Below are 22,214 nucleotides of genomic sequence, written 5' to 3'. Positions count from 1 at the left end.
ATGATGAACAATCAAAAAAATGATGAGACCAAAGATGAGCCAAGTGCCAATCATCCTTAAGTTAAATACTGTGTCATAGAACCATCTAGCCCAAACAATGTCTTAGATATTCTATTCTTATTCTATTGGTTCATCAAAAGCCTACTATAGGCCAGATGTGGTGGCTCACGCCTGTAATCCCAGCACTTTGGGAGGCTGAGGCAGGCAGACCACCCGAGGTCAGGAGTTTGAGACCAGCCTGGCCAACATGATGAAACCCCATCTCTACTTAAAATTAAAAAAATTAGCCAGGCATGGTGGCAGGCGCCTGTAATCCCAGCTACTCGGGAGGCTGAGGCAGGAGAATTGCTTGAACCTGGGAGGTGGAAGTTGCAGTCAGCTGAGATTGCACCATTACACTCCAGCCTGGGTGACAAGAGCAAAATTCTGTCTCAAAAAAAAATTTTTAAAGCCTAATATAGAGTCCTACAAATGTTGCTAAGAAAGTAAATTGAACAGGATTGCTTTAATTCTTATGATTAAACTCAAAACAAAAATGCTGGAACCTTAGTATAACTTTAAATTATATATCATTTATTGAAATATAAAGATCTTCATTTACACGTTTTAAAACAAAAACATGAACAGGGGCATTTGTAATACATTTTGTATTGGTAGACCCTATCAAGTTAGTTCTTCTCACACATTCACCACATTGCTGTTTTGGGAACATTTTAAGTATTTTTCTCTTTATTATTTCTAAAATATAAATTTTGGACATTCAAAAGTGCAACAGTTAATGTGCCTGTGGGGATTATCACAGTTAAAAAAATATAAACAAAGGCAGTGATACAGCTTGTCATAAATGTTTTGGCAGTATTCTCCAAGTCTATATAGAAATACATATATACACATTGATGTATAACATCATTTTATCGTACGTCCCTCTTCACAAAAATAGGACCATTTTGTACAGATTGGCAGACCACATTTTAAGGACATCATTGATCATTTAAAAAGTCACAAATTGTGTTTCTCAGGCCAGCTTTGATTGTCATCATAAAATTAGAAAGTAGGAAAGTTTGGCAAATTTTCTTCTGGAGACTTTGCAGGAGGCCAAAAAGGAAACAAATCTGTAATTTGCTGAAAACACACACGCACACACAAAATGCAGTCATATACAAATTCAGGTGGGAGCATTTGTTAGGACTGGAAACTGCTGGTCTGAGAAGTTTCATCCCGCCTCATGATGTCATGCAAGCTCATGGCCATATCAAAATGCAAAGCACCAACAAAATAAGGCTACGCAAGGGAGAGTGAGCGATAAACAGAATGCTTGAGCTGTGATTCTAGAAACACAAATGTATTTCAAGTCTAATTGGCTCTACAGAACCTAGTCAGGTTTTCCTTTTTAATTGGCCAATCTGGCTCAGTCTTCGCACTTACTATGAAAAAGGTGGATAAGAAAGTTGGGGCTTGCATTGAGATTACACCAGTAGGTAGTCAAGTGCTTTGTTATTGCTTCTGCATCTTCCAAAGCATCACCTGCTGATAGCACATACAGTGATTGCAGTAATCACAGCCCATGTTTCATTCATATGGTATCAGCAATTAAGCAGTATTGCAAAGAATGCCAATGAAGCCACACCAACCTGTTTGACAGTGTGGGTAAGACGTGACAATTCCTCCTCCCATCTAAACCCAAATTATCAGTAAAACTTATTTTCTTTTTTTCACCAAAACACTGAGCTGGTTACACAGAGACTTGGAACACTGAATTGCATAATTTTTGTACATGCCTTTCCTTGGCGGGGAACGGAGGAGGAGGTGGGAGATGGGAGATGGGGCAAGTTCAGCTCCCCCATACAGTGGGAAGTAGCGTCTTTACTTTTGGAAAACCTGCCAAAACCAAACTTTAGCTTTCTCAGCCTCAGCTAAGACTGGAAAGTTAAATTAAGGGTCGCAATTGCTAGCTAGATGGCATTAAATGTCACTGACCTGAAGCCAAGTATTTAAAAAGTAGGCTTCCTGTGTGGTTGAATTCCAACCCTGTTCTAAAGTTCAAATTATTTGTTTCCCATGGCAACTTCCTGAAACTTAAGTCAGTGTTTCTGAAAACTGGCTGATCAGAACAGCCAGGGAGTTTAGAAACAGAGAGATTCCGGTTTTGCCCAGACTTCATACTTCAGAATCTCAGGGATGGAAACCCAGCATCTAGAGATTCTGGCTGCCACTCACATTTGAGAACTGAGGATCTGGGCTAATGTACATGCAGCCTCTGCTAAACAATACCTTTATGGTCCCAAGTTTCAAACTCTTTCTTTTTTGGATAAAGGGTGGAAGAAGGAGGCTGATGTCTGGGCATCCTTCTGACCCTTTTCAGGTTCACAGATTCAAAAAATATACAGACTGGGATTCGCTGAAGCTTTCACGAGGCATGAAGAAGAAGAAGAAAAAAACCTCTGCAAATCCAGTCTTTTTGCTGATCATTATATTTTCCATTGGGTAATATACATGAGAAGTCATGTTCAGCACAGGTTTATGGCTCTACATGGAGAACTTTTAGGACTTAAGAGTTCTGTTTGTTTCTAATCCCATTATTTCAGAGGGCAGTTAATTGTTTTTAATACGATGGATTGGGGAACCTATTCAGTACAGTTAAAAACTCTGACTTCCTGGACAACACTACTTTTACTTTGTTCTCTATGCTCAACTAAATTTAATTCACTAAAGCTATTACCATACTTTATAGAGAAACGTGTTATTTAATATAAATGTCAAAAACTGTCAAACTTGTCACCTACTTAGTAAGGATTTTTTAAAATTGTGCTTTCTCTGGAGGGAAATCATGTTACATATTACACATTTAGCATTACTGATAACAGTAGTATTATTATAAATGTAGATTACAATACGAAAATGAGTTGTCAGCCTTCTAAATGACCCAAATCTATTAAACAAGGTTGGTTAATTATTATTCTTGATCTCTTTAACACTAAAAAGAAAAAAATAGTAAAATGTATAGTACCAGTACCTTTTAGGGTTCAAAAGTGGTTTTTCATGCACTTCACAAAAAAGTTCAACAGCAGCTGATATCAGGTTTCAAGAGGGAAGTACATGGATGGATTGAGTGGTCTCTTCAGAAGTCCAAAGAAGATAGTTAATACACTCTACTAACACAGCGTTGGTTAGAGTTATTTACATAATTACAATGCTGAAGTTTTGTCGCAGTATAAATTGTGTCCATTGGATTCTCACCAATGCCCTTGAAACACAAAGTTCACCTTCTGTGGCCTATTATTCCTTTGTTCATCTATCTCCAAATTTCACACACCGCTGAGATGCTACTGAGGCATTACAAGAGGCAACGCTGAAAAAGTTCATTGCAAAATATCCCATTTATTTATATGTAGAAGGCTCCCTGAGGCCCTTGGCTGGGAACTTCTCTTTAAACATCAACCAAGTCCTCCTCTCAACCTCTGCATTGCAATAAAGTGGTTTTCTGAATGGGATCCAGAGGTGGCCCCAGAAGTGAAAGGAACCCCTCGAACCATCAGTTACAGGAAGCTGTCTTCCACCAGGTCTGAAGAGTCTATGCCGATGTCGTCCATCATGTCGATGTCTTCAATGGTCTCGTCCTCTCTCTTGATGAAGGTGGAACTGCTGGAACCCGTCTCAATGGCACTCTCTTCAGAGGTCTGCGAGCTGGAGGAGGGAGAGAAGAGCAAAGGTTACGAAGCTTCTCCTGCACGGAACTAGAATTAGAGTGTGGCCCCCCAGAGACAAAGGAAAGCCTTCGACATTCAAAATCGGGCTGCAGAGTATGGCAAGATTCTGCCCTGGCCTGACAGGCTGTGCTAGGCCACATGGAAAACCAAGGTCCACCTGTCATTTTTACACTTCAGCTTTCCTGCTTCTCTGCCTGGTCTTTCATCAAAGTTGCTGACCAGCTGCAACAATGTCTATTTTCCCTACTCAGTCCTAGTGGAAGAGAAAATAAGCAATGCCTGATCCAAAGGCCTGGGAAGGCAGAGCAAAGGGGTGAAGTCAGCTGCAAGCTGCAGCCAGGCCTGTCAGGTGCTCTCCCGGAAGCCTCCTGAGATCCAAACTGTGTTCTTAGGATCTCCTGCCACTCGCCTGGAATGGCCTCTTCCCCTCTCTCTTGACAGCCAATGCCCCCCACATCTTGAAGGCCTCCTTATGTACCACAGCAGTGGTTGAAAGGGGAGTTCTGGAGTCAAAAAATCTTAGGTCAGGAATGGTCCCATCACTTACTGGCTATGTGATGTCACTTACTTAATTTCAACTTCAACTGAGAAAGTTCAATTCCTGATGTATCAAATTCTGCAGCTCAGCCTGCTGTCACCCTAGGAAACTTCTGGGCACCTGTCTCATGTTATTTATTTCAATGTGACTTTCTAACTTTACTTAGAAGCAGAACCCTTTTACAACTGAAATAGTGCTGCAGTGAACATACACATGCATGTATCTTTATAATAGAATGATTTATATTCCTTTGGATATATACCCGGTAATGGGATTGAAGGGTCAAACAGCATTTCTGCCTCTAGGTCTTTGTGGAATTGCCACACTGTCTTCCACAATAGTTGAACTAATTTATACTCCAACCAACACTGTAAAAGCGTTTCTTTTTCTCCACAACCTTACCAGCATCTGCTATTTTTTGACTTTTAAATAACAGCCATTCTGACAGGTGGGAGATGGTATCTCAGATCTTGTCCTTCTTTATTGATGCATAGCATTCCATGGTGTATATGTATCACATTTTCTTTATCCAGTCTACTGTTAGTGGGCGTTTAGGTTGATGCCATGTCTTTGTTATTGTGAATAGTGCTGCACTGAGCATATGTATGCATGTTTTTATGGTAGAACAATTTGTATTCCTTTGGTTATACAGTCAATAATGGGATTGCTGGGTGGAATGGTAATTCTGCTTTAAGTTCTTTGAGAAATCACCACACTGCTTTCCACAGTAGCTGAACTAACTTGCACTCCAATGAGCAGTGCATAACCGTTCCCTTTTCTCCACAACCTCATCAGCACCTGTTATTTTTTGACTTTTTAATAATAACCATTCTGACTGGTGTGAGATGGTATCTCATCATGGTTCTGATTTGATCTAATGATCAATGGTGTTGACCATTTTTTCATACGTTTGTTGGCTGCACGTATGTCTTCTCTTGAAAAGTGTCTGCTCATGTCCTCTGCCCACTTTTTAATGGAGTATGATAATTGTGAGATAATTTGAATTTTAACTGGCTATCTGATGCCTTAACAATTTATTGTCCCTGTTTTGGGTGAGATAATGGCATTGTAGTTATTTTTAATAACTTTTTAATAACTTGTTATTCTTTAAAATGGAGCCCTCATCTTTAAGAGACACACACTGGAATACTTATGGGCAAAATGATACGGTGCCTAGGATTTGCCTCCAAACAATCCAGAGGAGGCTGAGGAGAGACAGACTGGCCATGCATGCATCCAGGCTGGCAGACTGCATAGTTATTGAATCTGGGTGACGGATACCAAACAGCTCACTATACTATGTGAATTGTGCATGTTAGAAACTTTCCATAATACAAAATTTAAAAGAAAGAAGAAACAAATCAGCCAGGGAGCAGTTGGCCACCACCCCCAGAGATTCCAATTTGTTGTTTTGCATGACGCTTGTATATCAGCAGTTTTTAAATCTCTGCAGGTGATTCCAATTCACAGGTAGGGCACAGCATCAAAGGACCCAGTCCTGCCTCTCTCCACTTTTTCTCTAGTTCAATGACTATTTAAGACAGGAGAGGCTCATAGGATCTCAATAATCACAGCTCTGTATCAATTTGATCGATTACCTAAGAACTTAGCTCAAAGATTTTCCACCAGGGAAGCATGTCCCCCTCCCCACAACTCACACACCCCTCCCCCAGCCCCAGAGGAACATATCAGAATTATCTGGGAAGCATTTTCAAAACCACGCAGATGTCCTGGGGATTCTGCAACTTGCTCCTGAGTACAGATTCACCACCGAGGAGTGCATCATTATCTGGTGCAATGGGTCCTCTCCTTTAGGGCCTGTGGGGGAGGGGAAAGGTGAGACACCGAGGCTGCCCCCACTGCTACCTGTGTCTGTTCCTCTTGCCCAGGTCCTCCTCCTCGGGGACAGGGTCGATGTCAGGCAGAGGAATGATGTAGCCACTGTCAGCACTCAGCCTCTGCTCATCCAGGCCACCCTCCCAGTCCTTCAGCTTGTCTTCCTCGTTTTTGTAGGTGACACCAACGTACGCATTGTCTGAGTCCACACGCATGCGTGCCACAGCAGGATGGTCACTCTTCAGGAAGTCCAGGTGAATTTTTTCATAACTCTATAAGCAGTCATTGAACATATTGAATCAAGTGTTAATGACCAAACCTCAAAAATGAATAGAGACACTCAGAACTTACTATTACTTAACGCTGCATGTTTCCAAACTACCTGGAAGATGTGGGACTTAGTTGAAGGAGAGTCATGTCAGAGAAATAGGACATGAAGAAGGGGCGACCAATGGTAAAGAGCTTCTGCCAGTAGGTCCTAGGACACCAACAGCCCCATTGGCTGGGCGCGGTGGCTCACACCTGCAATCCCAGCACTTTGGGAGGCCGAGGCGGGTGGATCATGAGGTCAGGAGTTCAACACCAGCCTGACCAACATGATGAAACCTGCCTCTACTAAAAAAAAAAAAAATACAAAAAAATTAGCCAGGCGTGGTGGTGCATGCCTGTAATCCCAGCTACTCAGGAGGCTGAGGCAGAGAATTGCTTGAACCCAGGAGGTGGAGGTTGCAGTGAGCCAAGATCCCATCACTGCACTTCAGCCTGGGGGACAGAGTGAGACTCTGTCTCAAAAAGAAAAAAAAAAGATACCAACAGCCCCTTTTCCAAATCAGTAGCTACAAACCATGTCCCCTCCCCATTCCCACCCAGGACCAGCAAGAACCCTTCTGGTCTCCATCACATCACCTCTACAGAGCTTGGATGCGTCCCAGAGAGGCAGTGAGGACTTCCATTGGGTCAATAATACCCAAAGCCTTCATGATCCGTAAACATTGAAGAGATCTAACATTGGATGTGAAAAGACCCTATTTTCAACAATAGTTTCGATCTCTTCCCACCAACACATTTCCACCAATCAGAGCATCTTTGACCAACCAATGGTTAATTTCCTCACTGCCTCACCTGTGAAAGTTGCAGTGAGTGGGCAGTGAGATAATTAATAGACAGAAGTATTTAACTTCCAATTCAGCACACAATCTCCTAATGCTGTTCCTCCTTGAGAAGAAGGAAGAGACATGATAAGTATAAAACGTCTACACAGGGACTAATCTGAGTCTCAGAAACTGAGGTTATGTCTGAGTTTTCCTCTCAATGCCTCAGCAGAAAGTTGTTCCGTTCATTTACATATCCTGCTTGGTTCCATGAAATTACATTTGTTCCTTTGAACAATGCTTCCTATTCCACAGAAAACCAGCTGTAGCCACAGATAACAGTTGAGGTTGTTGCTTCCAGTCAGCTGGTAAAAGCTAATTTCGCATGGATTTTAGCGTATTCAAATTAGCGATTTAATGGCCTTGGATGCCCTGAGACTCCTAACTGCACACTAGCTTCTGATACTCAAACATCTGGAGAATACAGTGCTTACAGGTGCTGCACATTTAAGATGCAAGGAGAGCCCAGGGTAAGGGGAGGGTTTCATTCATCATTGCTACTAGGGTCCTGTGGAGCACCGCCACGAAGCCCAGCCACGGGATCACACAATCTTTTGCCTCTTTTGAAAATATTCCTCTAGAACCGACAAACAGCACTGCCTACTGGCATAACTTCCAGCTTTATCCAGACCTTTCAACCCACCGTAATAGATCCAGACACACCTTTTTATATTGTCCAGGCAGCAGATTCTCTACAATCTCACTCAGGTGGTAAAAGGAAGGTCTCTTCTCTGGCTCGCTGTTCCAGCATTTCACCATGATCTCGTAGCTGGAGGAGCACAGAACTCAAGAGTGGGCACAGGGGGATGTCCCAGGGCACCTCCCTCCCCCTAGCCCCACAGAGGGTAAACACAGGCCCCTGGGATGGGAAGAGAGCTCACACTTCACTGGTAGCATGGTCAGGCTTGGCCATCCGGTACCCACTCTTGATCTTATTGTAGAAAGTAGAATCCACCATCATGCCGGGGTAAGGGGTGCCACCTAAAAGCCAGACAATAAAACACCAGGACTAATAAATGCTCAGTGCATTTATTTATTTATCACTTGGCATGATAGAGCACTGTTAGAAAACCTTTCACATCCTAAAGCCTTGAAGCACTGATTTTTTCAAGAAAATTCAGTGTCATCATTTCCTTGACTTCACAGACAGCTCAAATCTTAAATTTAACTAGGACTCCATGTTGGTCAAGTCCAAGCACAATCACAAAAATTCCACATCTTTAGAAACAAGCATTCAAGGGTTTTTCAATGTGTTTGACTATTGGATCAACACAGACAAAATAAACTAGAAAAGCAAGGAGAAATTCTGAATCATTAAAACCCAGAGAGACTTTTTCATCAGGTATGCTCAAATAGCTAAAGCAAAAGTCAAAGCGAGGGCCTGAAACATCTATATAATTCTCTGATTTTAAGGGAACACGAGACTCCATTAAGCCACTCTGGGGTGGTGCATTGTGATCATGCACAGAGGGAGAACTAGGATGAAAAAGGAGACGGGGCAGGAAGACACTCTTTACCGTCACATCCTGATCACAGATAAATTCATGAAACATTTCACACTTTCAAAGCCAAGGCCAGGTCAAGTTCGGTTCCCTCTCTGAAGCCTTCCCACACTATTCCGGGACTCCTTTCTCTTTACTCAAGACTCGAATTACAATTTTAAATCAGCACCACACTGTTTATCCCTAAGTGCATAAGTCTTATCTCCCCAGATGAACCATTCAGGTCAGGGTTGCGGCTCATCCTTCTCTTAGGGGCCTCGCCTGGGCAGCCCAGGGCACCTGGATTGTTCAGCACCTGGGGACTGACCAATGACTGGCCAATGACAACCAAGAATGGGAGCCCTGTCCTCCACATACTCCTTTTCACCTGAGCATCAATCACCAGCAGGTGAGGGAGGGCCCACTCTCCACAGGTGAACCCATGTGACCCAAAGCCCAAAATGAGAAAGCAGCTGGGACATGAATGTCACTGGGTCCACTTCCAGTGGGAGGAAGTCACTCTGGCATAGCCCGGGGGAGAGGAGGCAGAGGCCAGGAGTCAGACACAACCCCCATCAAAGACCCCATCTCCATCTGCATGGGCCCATCTCAGACACAATAAGGCACAACGTGTGGTGTGAGATGGCTGTAGCGTCCTGGGCTCACATCTGGTTATCTTAACACCGTCTATATCCTGAAGCTTGAAAGAACACACTTCCCTTCCAGGGGTGTTTCAGAACAGTCCAAACAAACAGAGATGTCAGGCCCATACCAAGGGAAAAGATCTCCCAGAGCAGAATGCCGTAAGACCAGACGTCACTCAGTGTGGTGTAGAGGTTGTCAAAGATGCTCTCAGGAGCCATCCACTTCACGGGCAGAAAGGTCTGCAAAGAGGGAGGAAGAGAGTTAAACCCACATCTACTCACTGATGATCTACAGCAGTGGAAAATGGAAAAGAGCTCCCCCTGGACTCTTAGTAACTTGTGCTAATTATCCTGTCCCGTGGGAGTGTCTCTTATATGTGTTTTGTTCATTGCTGAACTCTCGGTGCCTGGCACGTAGTAGGTGCTCAACGAATATTGGATAAATTATGAATGGTCAATATTGCCTTTTATGCCTTCCAAAGGAATAATATCCAAAAACATTAATCCTGAATTTTCACTCAAAAGGTGTAAGCCCTGAATGGACCTGTTTCCTATTTTTAGGTATTCCTGCGAACAAAATTAAGAACAGATCCAGTGATGTATGAGCTGGTTACAGCTTTTGAGCTCTAATAAAGAAATAGTAATTTTCCACCACCACAGAGAGCCGGACGTTCAGTTGACATTTGTAGGCTTTTTTGTGAAGCTGGTCCAACCTTCAGTGTAAATACTTCACAAAAGAAGTATTTACAAAAGAGCCTTCACAAAAGCTTCACAAAAGAGCCTACAAATGGCTACTTTATAAACTGAAACAGATATATATAGTAGCCACATACTGTCCTTCAATCCTCTATGATTTCTGGGGAAATAAGAAATTCATACAAGTGGGAAATTAGCTCCACCAAAGTCTAGTGATTTGTTCCAAGTGTTTAAAGTTGTGTAGGAAGAGCCCCCAGCTACGAGTCACAGCCACATGAGTGCATGAATCACAGCCAGCATGGACACAGGCCCATGTCTTTCCGTGGGTGGAAGCAGCAGTTGCGGTGAGCTATCTCACATCCAGTGCAGTGAGGTGATTCGGAATTGTACCTACAGGCAGCAGATGTATCCCAAGCTGTGTCATCTGCTGAGAAGCGGAAGGCACGGGGAGAATGGCTCAAGTAAACAACAAAATGACTATCTTTAAGGAAACTCTGCCTCCAAGATATATAAACCCAAAGGGTTTTAACATTTTAGGGATCACAGATGCCTTTTGAAAATGTGATAAAAGCTTAAAATCTAGAGATACCGTCCTTGGGAATGCATGCTCGTCCATGCATACATGCAATTGACATATTAATAGCTAACACTTGCCAGGCACAGTGGCTCACACCTATTATCCCAGTATTTTGGGAGGCTGAGGTGAGTGGGTCACTTGAGGCCAGGAGTTCGAGACCAGCCTGAGCAACATGGCAAAACCCTGTCTCTACTAAAAATACAAAAATTAGCTGAGTATGGTGGTGCATGCCTGTAATCCCAGCTACTCGGGAGGCTGAGGCAGGAAAATCGCTTCAACCTGGGAGGTGGAAGTTTGCAGTGAGCCAAGATTGCACCACTGCACTCCAGCCTGGGTGAGAGTGAGGCTGTCTCTAAAACAACAGAAAATAAATAAATAAATAAAATATCTAACAGTTATTGAGTGCTGTTTCTATATGCCAGGCACTGTCGTAAGCACTTCACATGAATTCACTGATGTAATCCCCACAGCAACTCAACAAATAGCTACTATTATCACTTCCTACTACAGTCAAGGAGACCGAGGGGCAGAACAGTCGAGAATCTAGCTCCGAATCCAAATCAAGTGGGGATGGAGCTGGCACTCACACCCGGGCAATCTGCTGCCACGGCTGTGTACTGACCCCTTGTAGTCTACTGATGTTTTAAAAAACAGGCACTGAATGTCTAGAAGCAACACCTGACTTCAGAGATTACAGTGAAGGAGGGTGCGCGTGCCCAGTGAGGGAAGAGAGGACGTACACTGCCTTTTGACACGTAGTTCGAGTCATGCATGATGTCTCTGGCCAGGCCAAAGTCACAGATCTTCACGATTTTTCCTTGTGCCAGAAGGACGTTGCGAGCAGCCAGATCCCGGTGGACACACTGCATGGAAAAGGAGGAAATGACTCAGGGTCAAGCCATCTGTGTCTGGACAGCATCACCCCTGCATGGTGGCAGTTGGAGCTGCCTGCCTGGACATAAAGGACTGGCCTTCCCCCACGTTCTCACTCCACCTACTGCCAACAGAGAGAAAGCTCTAGAGAAGAGTAGATGCCTGATGATGTTGGACTCTCTGCCCTGCGTAGGGGATGAAGGAGACAGGTAAGTGAGAGGCCCCTGTATTTAATGGCCTTTCCGAGATCTATCTTCTAGCATCTCCTTCCACACTCCGCTCACTCTGAACTCTGTGGCTGGGTCTAAAAATGTCTCTGTTCCTTGAACTTACATTTTTTGAAGCCAAAAACTCCATTCCTCGGGCAACTTGATAGGTGAAGCTCAACAAATCCAACAAAGTAAGGCCTTCTGAGTTATCATCTGAAAGGAGGTTTTTGACTTCTGAGTCTGCAAAAAGGAAATTAAATGTATTGGTACTGGCAGGCAGCAAGAAATCACCAGGTTGCAGAGGCTTGCCCTAAGAACACATCCAAAAGTATTTTCTTAATTTTCTTGTAGAACGTTTAGACCTCACAGGTATCACTATGCAAAAGTTCTATCTTAGAAAAGAGATATATAGGCCAGGCATGGTGGCTCATCCCTGTAATCCCAGCACTTTGGGAGGCCGAGGCAGGCAGGTTGCCTGAGGTCAGGAGTTCAAGACCAGTCTGGCCAACATGGTGAAACCTTGTCTCTACTAAAAATACAAAAAAGTTAGATGAGCGTGGTGGCTTGCACCTGTAATCCCAGCTACTTCAGAAGCTGAGGCAGGGGAATTGCTTGAACCAGGGAGGTGGAGGTTGCAGTAAGCCGAGATCACATCATGGCACTACAACCTGGGTGACAGAGCAAGACTCCGTCTCAAAAAGAAAAGAAAAGAAAGAGATATATCTGGTTAAAAAATTATATGCACAAACACACACACACACACACACACACATGATATAGTTTGGATACATGTCTCCACCCAAATATTATGTTGAATTGTAATCCCCAGTTTTGGAGGTGGGGCCTGGTGGGAGGTGACTGGATCATGGGGTTGAATTTCTCCTGAATGATTTAGCACCATCTACTTGGTGCTATCCTTGCAAAATCTGTCTGTTTAAAACTGTGTGGCACCTGTCGCTCTCTCTCTCACTTGCTCCTGCTCTGGCCATATGATGTGCCTGCTCCCCTTTTATCTTCCACCATGATTGGAAGCTTCTTGAGGCCTCCCCAGAAGCAGATGCCTGCAGGGCCTGATAGCTTGCAGAACTGTGAACCAATGAACATTCTTTTCTTTAAAAATTACCCAGTCTCAGGTATTTATAGCAATGCAAAAACAGCCTAATAGAGAAAATTTGCATCAAGAAATGGGACATTGCTATAAAGATAATTGGGTAACAGGCAGAGCTCAGAAGAGTTTGGAGGGCTCAGAAGAAGATAGAAAGATGAAGGAAAGTTTGGAACTTCTTAGAGACTGGATAAATGGTTGTGACCAAAATGCTGATAGTTATATGGACAATGAAATCCAGGCTGCCAAGGTCTCAGATGAAAATGAAGAACTTACTGGGAACTGGAGTAAGGGTCACCCTTGTTAAGCCTCAGCAAAGAACCTGGCTGCACTATGTCCATGTCCTAGGAATATGTGGAAGTTTGAACTTGAGAGTGATGACATAGGGTATCTGGTGGAAGAAATTTCTAAGCAGCTAAGCGTTCAAGATATGGCCTGGCTGCTTCCAATAGCCTACACTCAGATGCAGAAGCAAAGAAATGACTTGAAGTTGAAATTTATATTTAAAAGAGAAGCAGAGGCTGGGTGCAGTGGCTCACACATGTAATCCCAGCACTTTGGGAAGCTGAGGTGGGAGGACTGCTTGAGTCAGGAGTTTGAACTAGCCTGGACAACATAGCGAGACCCCATCTCTTAAAAAAATAGTAAAAGGAAACAGAGGATAAAAGTTGGAAAATTTGCAGCTTGGCCATGTGACAGAGAAAGAAAAAGCTTTCGGGGGAGAGAATTAAAGAGGACTGCTGAGCAACCACTTGCTAGAGAAATCTGTATAATTAAAAAGGAAGCAAAGGTTGATTGCCAAGACAATGGGGAAAAGGCCTTGAAGCCATTTCGGAGACCTTCATGGCAGCCCCTCCCATCACAGGTCCAGAGGCCTTGGAGGGAAGAATGGTTTCATGGGCCAGGCCGAGGGCCCACTGCCCTGTGCAGCCTCAAGACACTGCTCCCTGCATCCCTGTGACTCCAGCTCTAGCCGTGGTTCAAAGGAGCCCAGGTGCAGCTTGGGCTGCTGCTTCAGTCAGCGACAGCCTTGGCAGCTTCCACATGGTGTTGAGCCTGTGGGTGCACAGAATGGAAGAGTTGAGGCTTGAGAGCCTCTGCCTAGATTTCAGATGATGTATATAAAAACCAGGGTGTCCAGGCAGAAGCATGCTGCAGGAGTGGAGCCCTCACAGAGAACCTCTAGTAAGGCAGTGCAGAGGGGAAATGTGGGGTTAGAGGTCCCACACAAAGTCTCCACTGGGGCACTGCCTAGTGGAGCTATGAGGGAAGGGCCACCATCCTCCATGAATGATAGATCCACCATCAGCTTGCCCTCTGCACCCGGAAAAACCATAGGCACTCAACACCAGCCCCTGAGAGCAGCTGCAGGGGCTAAACCCTGCAAAGCCACAGGGAATTCCACCCCTCCCAAGAGTTCCACCCCTTGCACTGGATATGGGATATGGAGTCAATGGAGATTATTCAGAGCTTTAAGCCCTGCTGGGTTCTGGGTTCTGAACTTGTGTGGGGCTTGTAGCCCCTTTCTTTTGGCCAATTTATCCCTTTGGGTATAGGAGTGTTGACCCAATGCCTATAACCCCATTGTATCTTGGAAGTAAATAACTTGTTTTTTATTTTACAGGCTCACAGGTGGAAGGGACTTGCCTAGTGTCAGATAAGACTTCAGACTTTGAGTTCATGCCGGAATGAGTTAAGATTTGAGGGTACTGTTGTGGAGGGATGATTGTATTTTGAAATGTGAGAAGAGTATGAGCTGTGGGAGGGTCCAGGGTCAATGTAATATAGTTTGAATATGTGTCTTTGCCCAAATCTCATGTTGAATTGTAATCTCCAGTATTGGAGGTGGGGACTGGTGGGAGGTGACTGGATCGTGGGGACAGATTTCTTATGAATGATTTAGCACCATCCTTTTGGTGCTGTCCTCGCAATAGTAAGTGACTTCTTGAAAGATCTGGCTGTTTAAAAGTGTGTGACACCTCTCTCTTTTTCTCTCTCTCTCGCTTGCTCTTACTCTGGTCATGTGATGTGCTCGTACCCCTTTGCCTTCTGCCATGATTGGAAGCTTCATGAAGCCTCCCCAGAAGCTGAGCAGATCTACCAGCACCATGGTTCCTGTAAAGCCTGCAGAACCATGAGCTAATTAAACCTCTTTCCTTTATAAATTACTCAGTCTCAAGTGTTTCTTTATAACAATGCAAGAACAGCCTAAACTACACACACACATACACACACACATAAAACACACACACAGATAGCCACAAAGACCAATCTCGCACATAATTTTTTTGTTTGCCTCCTAAATTTTTTTTTCAACCATAGTTAGCAAATCTTCTCAGCCACCTTTAAAATACACGTACACATACATACACACATTAAAATCTTCCATGATGAACATATATGGAGCACACATACAAGCTACATGAAAAAGTATTTTCTGGGAATTGCTTTATTTTCCTTTAAAAGCCACCTTCTTAGTACTTTGCTTATAGTCTGTTAATAAAATCAACTGCCAATCACATGTGATAGCGTCTTAGAGATCAGTGCCAATGACTTTGCTTTGAGTTTCTTTGTTGGTAACTTGTCCACTTTCCCCAGTTAATCCCATCTGGAAGGGTCCCAGCGTTTTCGAGGAAGAAGGCAATTTAATCCAGAAGTTCTCAATTCTTTTTGAAAAATGTTCAGGCAAGTCAAGAGTAGCTCCAGCCATTCACATGTTTTTCAGCTAGCCACAGAAAGCCAGAAAGCAGTGGTCTGCCTGCCAACAGGGCTTGGGCCTGAGGATGACTCAGGGTTCCTCTGACATCTCATGCCAAGTCCACCAGCCCAGACTGGGAAGCAATGTAAACTATTTTTAACAATATGGGAGGGGAGAGGAAGCACTGGTTCCGATAACTCTCACTGGCTAATCTTTTAAAAGCGCTTGGAAGTTCACCCATTTGGCAATGAAAGGTGAATGGAACTTGGAACTGCAGAAATGGAAAATATTATTGTGTACTAAGCTTTGCAAAACAAGCACATTCTGTTTTAAATGGATTGTACCTTTCACTTAAGAACCCTGAAAACATTCAGAGCACAACAATAATTTCCAAAACTACGTCCACCGCAGCTCAACACTTTTTTGCATTGACTAATGGGAGAGCTCACACCCAAAAAGACAAGCTCACAGGACAAGCCAATGTCAGACTTCCAACTCCAAGTCTGTGACAAGTCCAGGGCTCTGGAGGGGCCACCCTGAGCAGCTGTGAAGTGGTCCATCTGGTCTAGGCATCAGCTAGACTCCCTGGAGTTTATAAATCAATTTCACCCTGCCACATACTCATGTGCTTAAAAAACAGTTAGACCTACCTTCAGAGAACATTCAACAGAAACACTTGTCCAGAAAATACAACTGCAAATTATCTACTCTCCATTTCCATCACAAATTGAATGTTAGGAAAAGAAAAAGCAAGGGTTACTGAACTCATAGACAGAGACTTCTAAAACTTTTAAGGGAAAAAACCAGCATGAGGAACCAACATAAAATTGCCAACTTGTAATTCTGCCAAGTAAGGGCACTGAAAAAACAAATCAAGCACCATATTTTTGTTAAAAAAGAAAAAGACATGTTAGCAACAAAAAAGGAAATTCATTATATCAGAATAAATAATTCTTTTTTAAAAAATGTTTACAGCAGGAAGATACCAGGAAAATTCTTTAAACCTATTACACTTTAAGTTTACAAAATTTATTACATTATCCGCTTTTATTCTTTTCAATTTACAGGCCACAAACCTGGAAACGTGTCACAGAACTGGTTGTGCAGACCTGCATTTAGAGACCACGTGGGCTGCCAGGTTCACTTATCATCCCTCTACACTTCCCCCTGAATACTTTAAGCATCACATTAAACCACTGGACAGTACCAACACCCAGAGGGAGTATAGACACTTTTACCTAACATAGATTTCTTCTTATATGAGGCTGGACGATCATAGAGTGATCTCTGGATGTCGGAATATTTAGAAACTTCTTTCCTTTCCAGCATGGGGACATACTGTGTAGTATCAGCTTGCTTCATGTCCATGTAGTCACCATTGTTTTCAAAAGACAAAATAACATAGCTGTAAACACAGAAAGAGAAATCTTACCCAGGGTGCCCTTCTGAAGTGATCATTCCACTTGCAGTAGATAATGATTTGGGGGGACCTACAATGTGCCGGGTACTGAGGTAGGTGGGGGAGCTAACTGGGTAAAAGCGAAACCAATTCACACCCTTCACATGAGGTGATCTAGTCAAGGAGATGACCATTAATCAAATAATCACACAAATATATAGATCACAGCAATCCCACTACTGGGTATCTACCCAGAGGAAAGGAAGTCATTATATGAAAGATACTTGCACACATGTGTTGGTAGCAGCACAATTCACAATTGCAAAAATATGGAACCAATCCCAAATGCCCATCAATCAAGGAATGGACAAAGAAACAATGGGGTATATAATATATATATGATGGAATACTACTCAGTCAAAAAAAGTTATGAATTAATAGCATTCACAGCAACCTGGATGGGATTGGAGACTATTATTCTAAGTGAAGTAACTCAGGAATGGAAAACCAAACATCGTATATTTTCACTCCTAAGTGGGAGCTAAGCTACGAGGATGCAAAGGCATAAGAATGACACAATGGACTTGGGGACTCAGGGGGAAAAGGTCGAGGGGGTAGGGAGAAAAGACTACAAATAGGGTGAAATGTATACTACTCAAGTGATGGGTGCACCAAAGTCTCACAAATCACCACTAAAGAATTTACTCATGTGATCAAATACCACCTATTCCCCAAAAACCTATGGATATAAAAAAATTTTTTAAATAGAGAAAAAAAAGAAATGTAAAAAAACAAAACCAAACAAATACACAGATCAACTCAAACTCAGATATGCTGTGAAGGAAGAAAGGTTTCAATAGTCTGTAAGGAAAATGACGCGATCTGGGGATCAAGGAAGCACTTTTCAGAAGATGTAGAATGAATCCCATTGACAAAGATGGGAAAGACGAGGGGAATATTTGTCATGGCACCTGGCACATACAAAGGACTCCACAAATGTCAGCTGCCATGATAAGTATCACTCACTTGTTTTCAGAGCCAGTTCCCTGCGCATCTTCAGCAGGAGCACGCACATCCTGAAGAGCTACACCTAAGACAGTGGGGCTGCACTCCCATGGACCTGTAAGTCCATTACACTTCTAGTTTGAAGAATTCACTACATTGAGTCTGTCATTATTCTTTCTCAGTTTTTCAACTCACAAGGCTTGGAACCTGGGCCATGTGGCCACGTGGCTTGGGCATACAATTCCTTCTACTCAATCAATTTAGCATCCATTTGGTGTCCCTCAAGTTATTTATTATGAAGTGAGTTCACTGTACTTTCTGATCTTGTAGAACTTCCTATCCACAGAGCTCTTTACAGCCACTTTTAAGTTTCTACATTGGGGATCACTGTCATTGGCGTAATTTATAGGTTCAGGTTCAGCAAGGACCTCGAGCTTGGAGATCCACAGAGTTCTCACAAGGTTCCAGATCTCAAGCGTCCCTGGCCAGAGCTCATTTTATAGGTCCTAAGCAGATCACATGTAAAGAGCAGAAGAGCTCCCAGAGTGATTCCATCCAACTCTCACTCCCATTCAAATCTATTAACAAGGCCTTCCCATGTGATATTCCAGTCCCAAACACCTGTCGACATCATGTATCTCTCTGCATGATCATGGAATGACTGGGTAGGGTAGTCTGACTCTAAATCTTGCTACCTTGTGCACTGAACCTGCAGACATGGAATCTATCAGGATATGGGTCTTTCCATTTTTGATGCCTGTAAGGTAATGATAGACAACAGCATCTCTGTTTGCACCCACCTCCGTGTGCTTTCATCAGCAGGGTTCAATCCAAAGATATCTAGCTCTTTCTTTGGCTTCTCAGGGTGGTGGCTCAGGAAGCTATCCCGATTCTTATGCAAATAGTTTACCAAATCTCCGTAGAAGCAGTACTCTGTGATGATGTAGATGGGGCCTATGGGGACCAAAACCGTTAGGAGACGGGTATGAAAATGAAGAACAGAAAAGCCAGGAATCATCCTGCAGATAATATGGGGCAGAAAAAAACAAGACACCAAAAAAGTTTTTTTTTTTTAAAGCCATGGGCCGGGCACGGTAGCTTACACCTGTAATCCCAGCACTTTGGGAGGCCAAGGCGGGCAGATCACGAGGTCAGGAGATCAAGAGCATCCTGGCTAACACAGTGAAGCTCCTTCTCTAGTCTCTACTAAAAATACAAAAAATTAGCCAGGCGCCTGTAGTGGCATGCGCCTGTAGTCCCAGCTACTTGGGAGGCCGAGGCAGAAGAATCGCTGGAATCGGGAGGTGGAGGTTGCAGTGAGCCGAGATCGTGGCACTACACTCCAGCCTGGGTGACAGAGTGAGATTCTGACTCAAAAAAAAAAAAAAAAAAGCCATGAATGGCTATGACTAGACTGGCAACAGATGTTGATCAAAAACAATGAGCTTCTATCAATTCAAGGGAACTAGTCAGCTCCATTCAAGGGACTTCTATTTCCTGGCATGTGCGGGGATGGAGAGTGGAGGATTTAAGCCTGATTGAACAGTTTTCGAAACCACACGTGTCCAGTGAAAGCCCCCACTCCAGGTCAGCGAGCCCACCTGACTTGGTGCAGGCTCCCAGCAAGTTTACAATGTTCAAATGTGGCCCCAGGTGAGTCATTATCTTCAGTTCGGACATAAGAGCTTGTTTTTCACTGGATCTGGCCGTGGCTGTTGAAGGAATAAATCACATATCAGTCCAGCTGGGCTACCAATTTCCCGTTCTCAGACTAAAAAAAAAGAACATGACTAATCCTGCGATTAGATATCTTTCTATTAATCAAAAGTCTAAAAGAAGCAGATAGCTACTTGGCCTCAATGCTAATAACTAATTCCTAGTCTTTCTGGTAAAAAGAAGTCACTGGAAACAACAACTCTTAATTTTCCAACATATGGGCAACAAGAGCAATCTAAATAAATCTAATTGACAACATGGTCTAAATACACATAAAACCTAGAGTCAGAAGAACCGGGACCTAGTCCTAAATGTCTTATTTACTAGCTGTATGATTTTGAGCAATTCCCTTAATATCACCGTGCTCATAAAATCCCGAGGAAGGAGCACTTACGCTTTAACATCTTCACGGCAACCTTCATGACAGGCTGGGATCGGCTTAATCCATAGGCTGTTCCTTCAACCACCTTCCCAAACGCTCCAGACCCCAACACCCGACCTGTGGGCAGGCAGAATCATTAATGCCCAAGAACTCGAGAAGCCTCTTCAGTGTTCTGCACGGAAGCCAGCTCTGCGGGTGGACAGCTGGGCGGGCATCTTTCCAGTTTGGAGTAAGCATAATGACTCCTCTAAGTCACGGTGTCAAAAACAGAATTGAGCCCACAGGGAAGGAAATTAGCATAATTGCTTTTGTCAAATAACATTTGCAAAGGAAAGAAAACACCCCGGTGTGAGCGCGCTGTCTACCAGCTCCCCTGCGTGCAGGGCCAGCCCCTGGGATCCTCCGCCTTCAGGGGCTCTCACCCAGACTCCCTGGTTCTCTCTCCTTCTGTTTTCCACATGCAAACAGGGGCATCTTTTGTCTTAGTAAATTCTTAGTCACTGGAAATACTTCAGTATTCAAAATATAACTGATTACAAGGAGTGACTAAGTAAAAACTTCAGGCTGGGCTCAAGTTTCCCGGTTTGTTAGGAAGGCTACTCCACCAGGAGCTAAATGGCCTGAGAGCACAATGAAGCTGCTGTCCCCATCCTGAAAGGGCCCGCAGTCTGCGAGAACTGTTTCCCAAGGTGTCAGTCTCACCATGGATAGCCAAGCCAGGGAAAGACTCGGCTCATCAAAGACACCAACAGCCAACACTGCCTCTTACTGCATGCCTGTGTTACTGGAAATTGTACCTGGAAAGGTATTGCTTCGCCAGCAATGTCTCTTGGTATAATGGGAATAGTGTCCTTCTCTCCACATTTTACTACCTTTTTTTTTTTTTTGAGAAGGAGTTTTGCTCTTGTTGCCCAGGCTGGAGTGCAATGGTACAATCTCGGCTCACTGCAACCTCCGCCTCCCAGGTTCAAGCTATTCTCCTGCTGCAGCCTCCGGAGTAGCTGGGGTTAGAGGCATGCGCCACCATGCCAGTCTAATTTTGTATGTTTTAGTAGAGACGGGGTTTCTCCATGTTGGTTAGGCTGGTCTCAAACTCCCAACCTCAGGCGATCCTCCCACTTTGGCCTCCCAAAGTGCTGGGATTACAGGCAGGAGTCACCGTGCCTGGCCTATTTTACTACTTTTTAACTCCCTAAGCTCCTAATCCCTTTTTGAGAAGTAGGCAAGAAAATAAAAAATGCTTAAATATAAGTATTTGAAATTGGGAGCAGTTCTTATAACCACGCATGGGTTCTCCTTGCCCACTGCCTAGACAGAGCAGATTTATCAAGAGAGGAGAACTGCAATAGAAAAAGAGTTCAATTCACACAAAGCCAGCTGTACAGGAGACAGGAATTTTATTATTACTCAAATCAGTGTCTCTGAAAACTGAGGGAATGGGGTTTTTAAGGATGATTTGGTGGGTAGGGAGTGAAATGGGAGTGCTGATTGGTTGGGTCAAAGATGAAATCATAGGTAGCTGACCCTGGCCTCTTGCACTGAGTCAGTTCCTAGGTAGAGGCCACAAGATCAGATGAGACCTGGGTGATGTCAGCTGGTGCATCGAAATACAGGGTCTCTAAAATATCTCAAGCACTGACCTCAGGTTTTACAACAGTGATTCCTAAACCGTCCTTTCTAATCTTGTAGTTAATTTGTTAGTCTCGCAAAGGCAGTCTAGTTCCCAGGCAAGAAGAGGGTTTGTTTGGGCAAAGGGCTGTTCTTGTCTTCTTATTAAAGTCAAACTATAAACTAAGTTCCTATCAAAATCAGTTCGGCCTATGCCCAGGAAGGAACGAGGACAGCTTGGAAGCTAAAGCAAGATGGAGTTGGTTGGATCATATCTCATTCACTGTCATAATTTCCTCAGTTACAATTTTTGCAAAGGTGATTTCACTCTGGTGTCTTGCTTGATTTCAGCTTAAGTAACTCTCTAAGAAGACTTAAACTCTTCTGTATTTTGGAATGAGAGGTGGATAATTAAAACCTGCATTTGGCATTTGTTAACATATATACTGTTAGATCATTCATCTAACACAACCTCTACCTCTACTTTCATTTGCCTGTGTCTTGTTTTCATTCATTCGGAATGTGATTTAAAAAAGAAATATTCCCTTGGACTAAAGCTTCACATACTTGGTCTCAGCCCAGGACTGAA

General features: G+C 43.5%; 1 protein-coding gene and 1 long non-coding RNA gene across 7 annotated transcripts in view; one reads left to right on the top strand and one right to left on the bottom strand.

Annotated features, from left to right (window-relative positions):
• Positions 1 to 552: 552 nt before the first annotated feature.
• The window catches only part of PDGFRA (platelet derived growth factor receptor alpha), a 61,658-nt gene continuing 39,996 nt past the window's right edge, over positions 553 to 22,214 (bottom strand). For all 6 annotated transcript variants that reach the window (XM_012441147.3, XM_012441151.2, XM_012441150.3 and 3 more), the window contains 11 exons: positions 20,030 to 20,134; positions 19,521 to 19,631; positions 18,720 to 18,873; positions 16,754 to 16,920; positions 11,837 to 11,952; positions 11,371 to 11,493; positions 9,486 to 9,597; positions 8,114 to 8,213; positions 7,896 to 8,001; positions 6,112 to 6,353; positions 553 to 3,684 (listed from right to left, as the gene is read on the bottom strand). In XM_012441147.3, coding sequence (XP_012296570.2) covers positions 3,537 to 3,684; positions 6,112 to 6,353; positions 7,896 to 8,001; positions 8,114 to 8,213; positions 9,486 to 9,597; positions 11,371 to 11,493; positions 11,837 to 11,952; positions 16,754 to 16,920; positions 18,720 to 18,873; positions 19,521 to 19,631; positions 20,030 to 20,134 — 1,484 coding nt within the window. In that variant the 3' untranslated portion in view covers positions 553 to 3,536. The remainder of the gene's footprint in view (positions 3,685 to 6,111; positions 6,354 to 7,895; positions 8,002 to 8,113; positions 8,214 to 9,485; positions 9,598 to 11,370; positions 11,494 to 11,836; positions 11,953 to 16,753; positions 16,921 to 18,719; positions 18,874 to 19,520; positions 19,632 to 20,029; positions 20,135 to 22,214) is intronic.
• LOC135270833 (uncharacterized) lies at positions 11,464 to 14,985 on the top strand. Its single transcript, XR_010338989.1, has 2 exons — positions 11,464 to 11,712; positions 14,442 to 14,985. It is a non-coding gene; the product is annotated as an uncharacterized LOC135270833 (long non-coding RNA).

This window comes from Aotus nancymaae, unplaced genomic scaffold (assembly GCF_030222135.1).
Source record: "Aotus nancymaae isolate 86718 unplaced genomic scaffold, 86718_ANA_hifiasm-v0.15.2.pri h1tg000006l, whole genome shotgun sequence".
Taxonomy (NCBI): domain Eukaryota; kingdom Metazoa; phylum Chordata; class Mammalia; order Primates; family Aotidae; genus Aotus; species Aotus nancymaae.
Note: the sequence above shows the minus strand (reverse complement) of the source record. Positions and strands in the feature narration are given on the sequence as shown.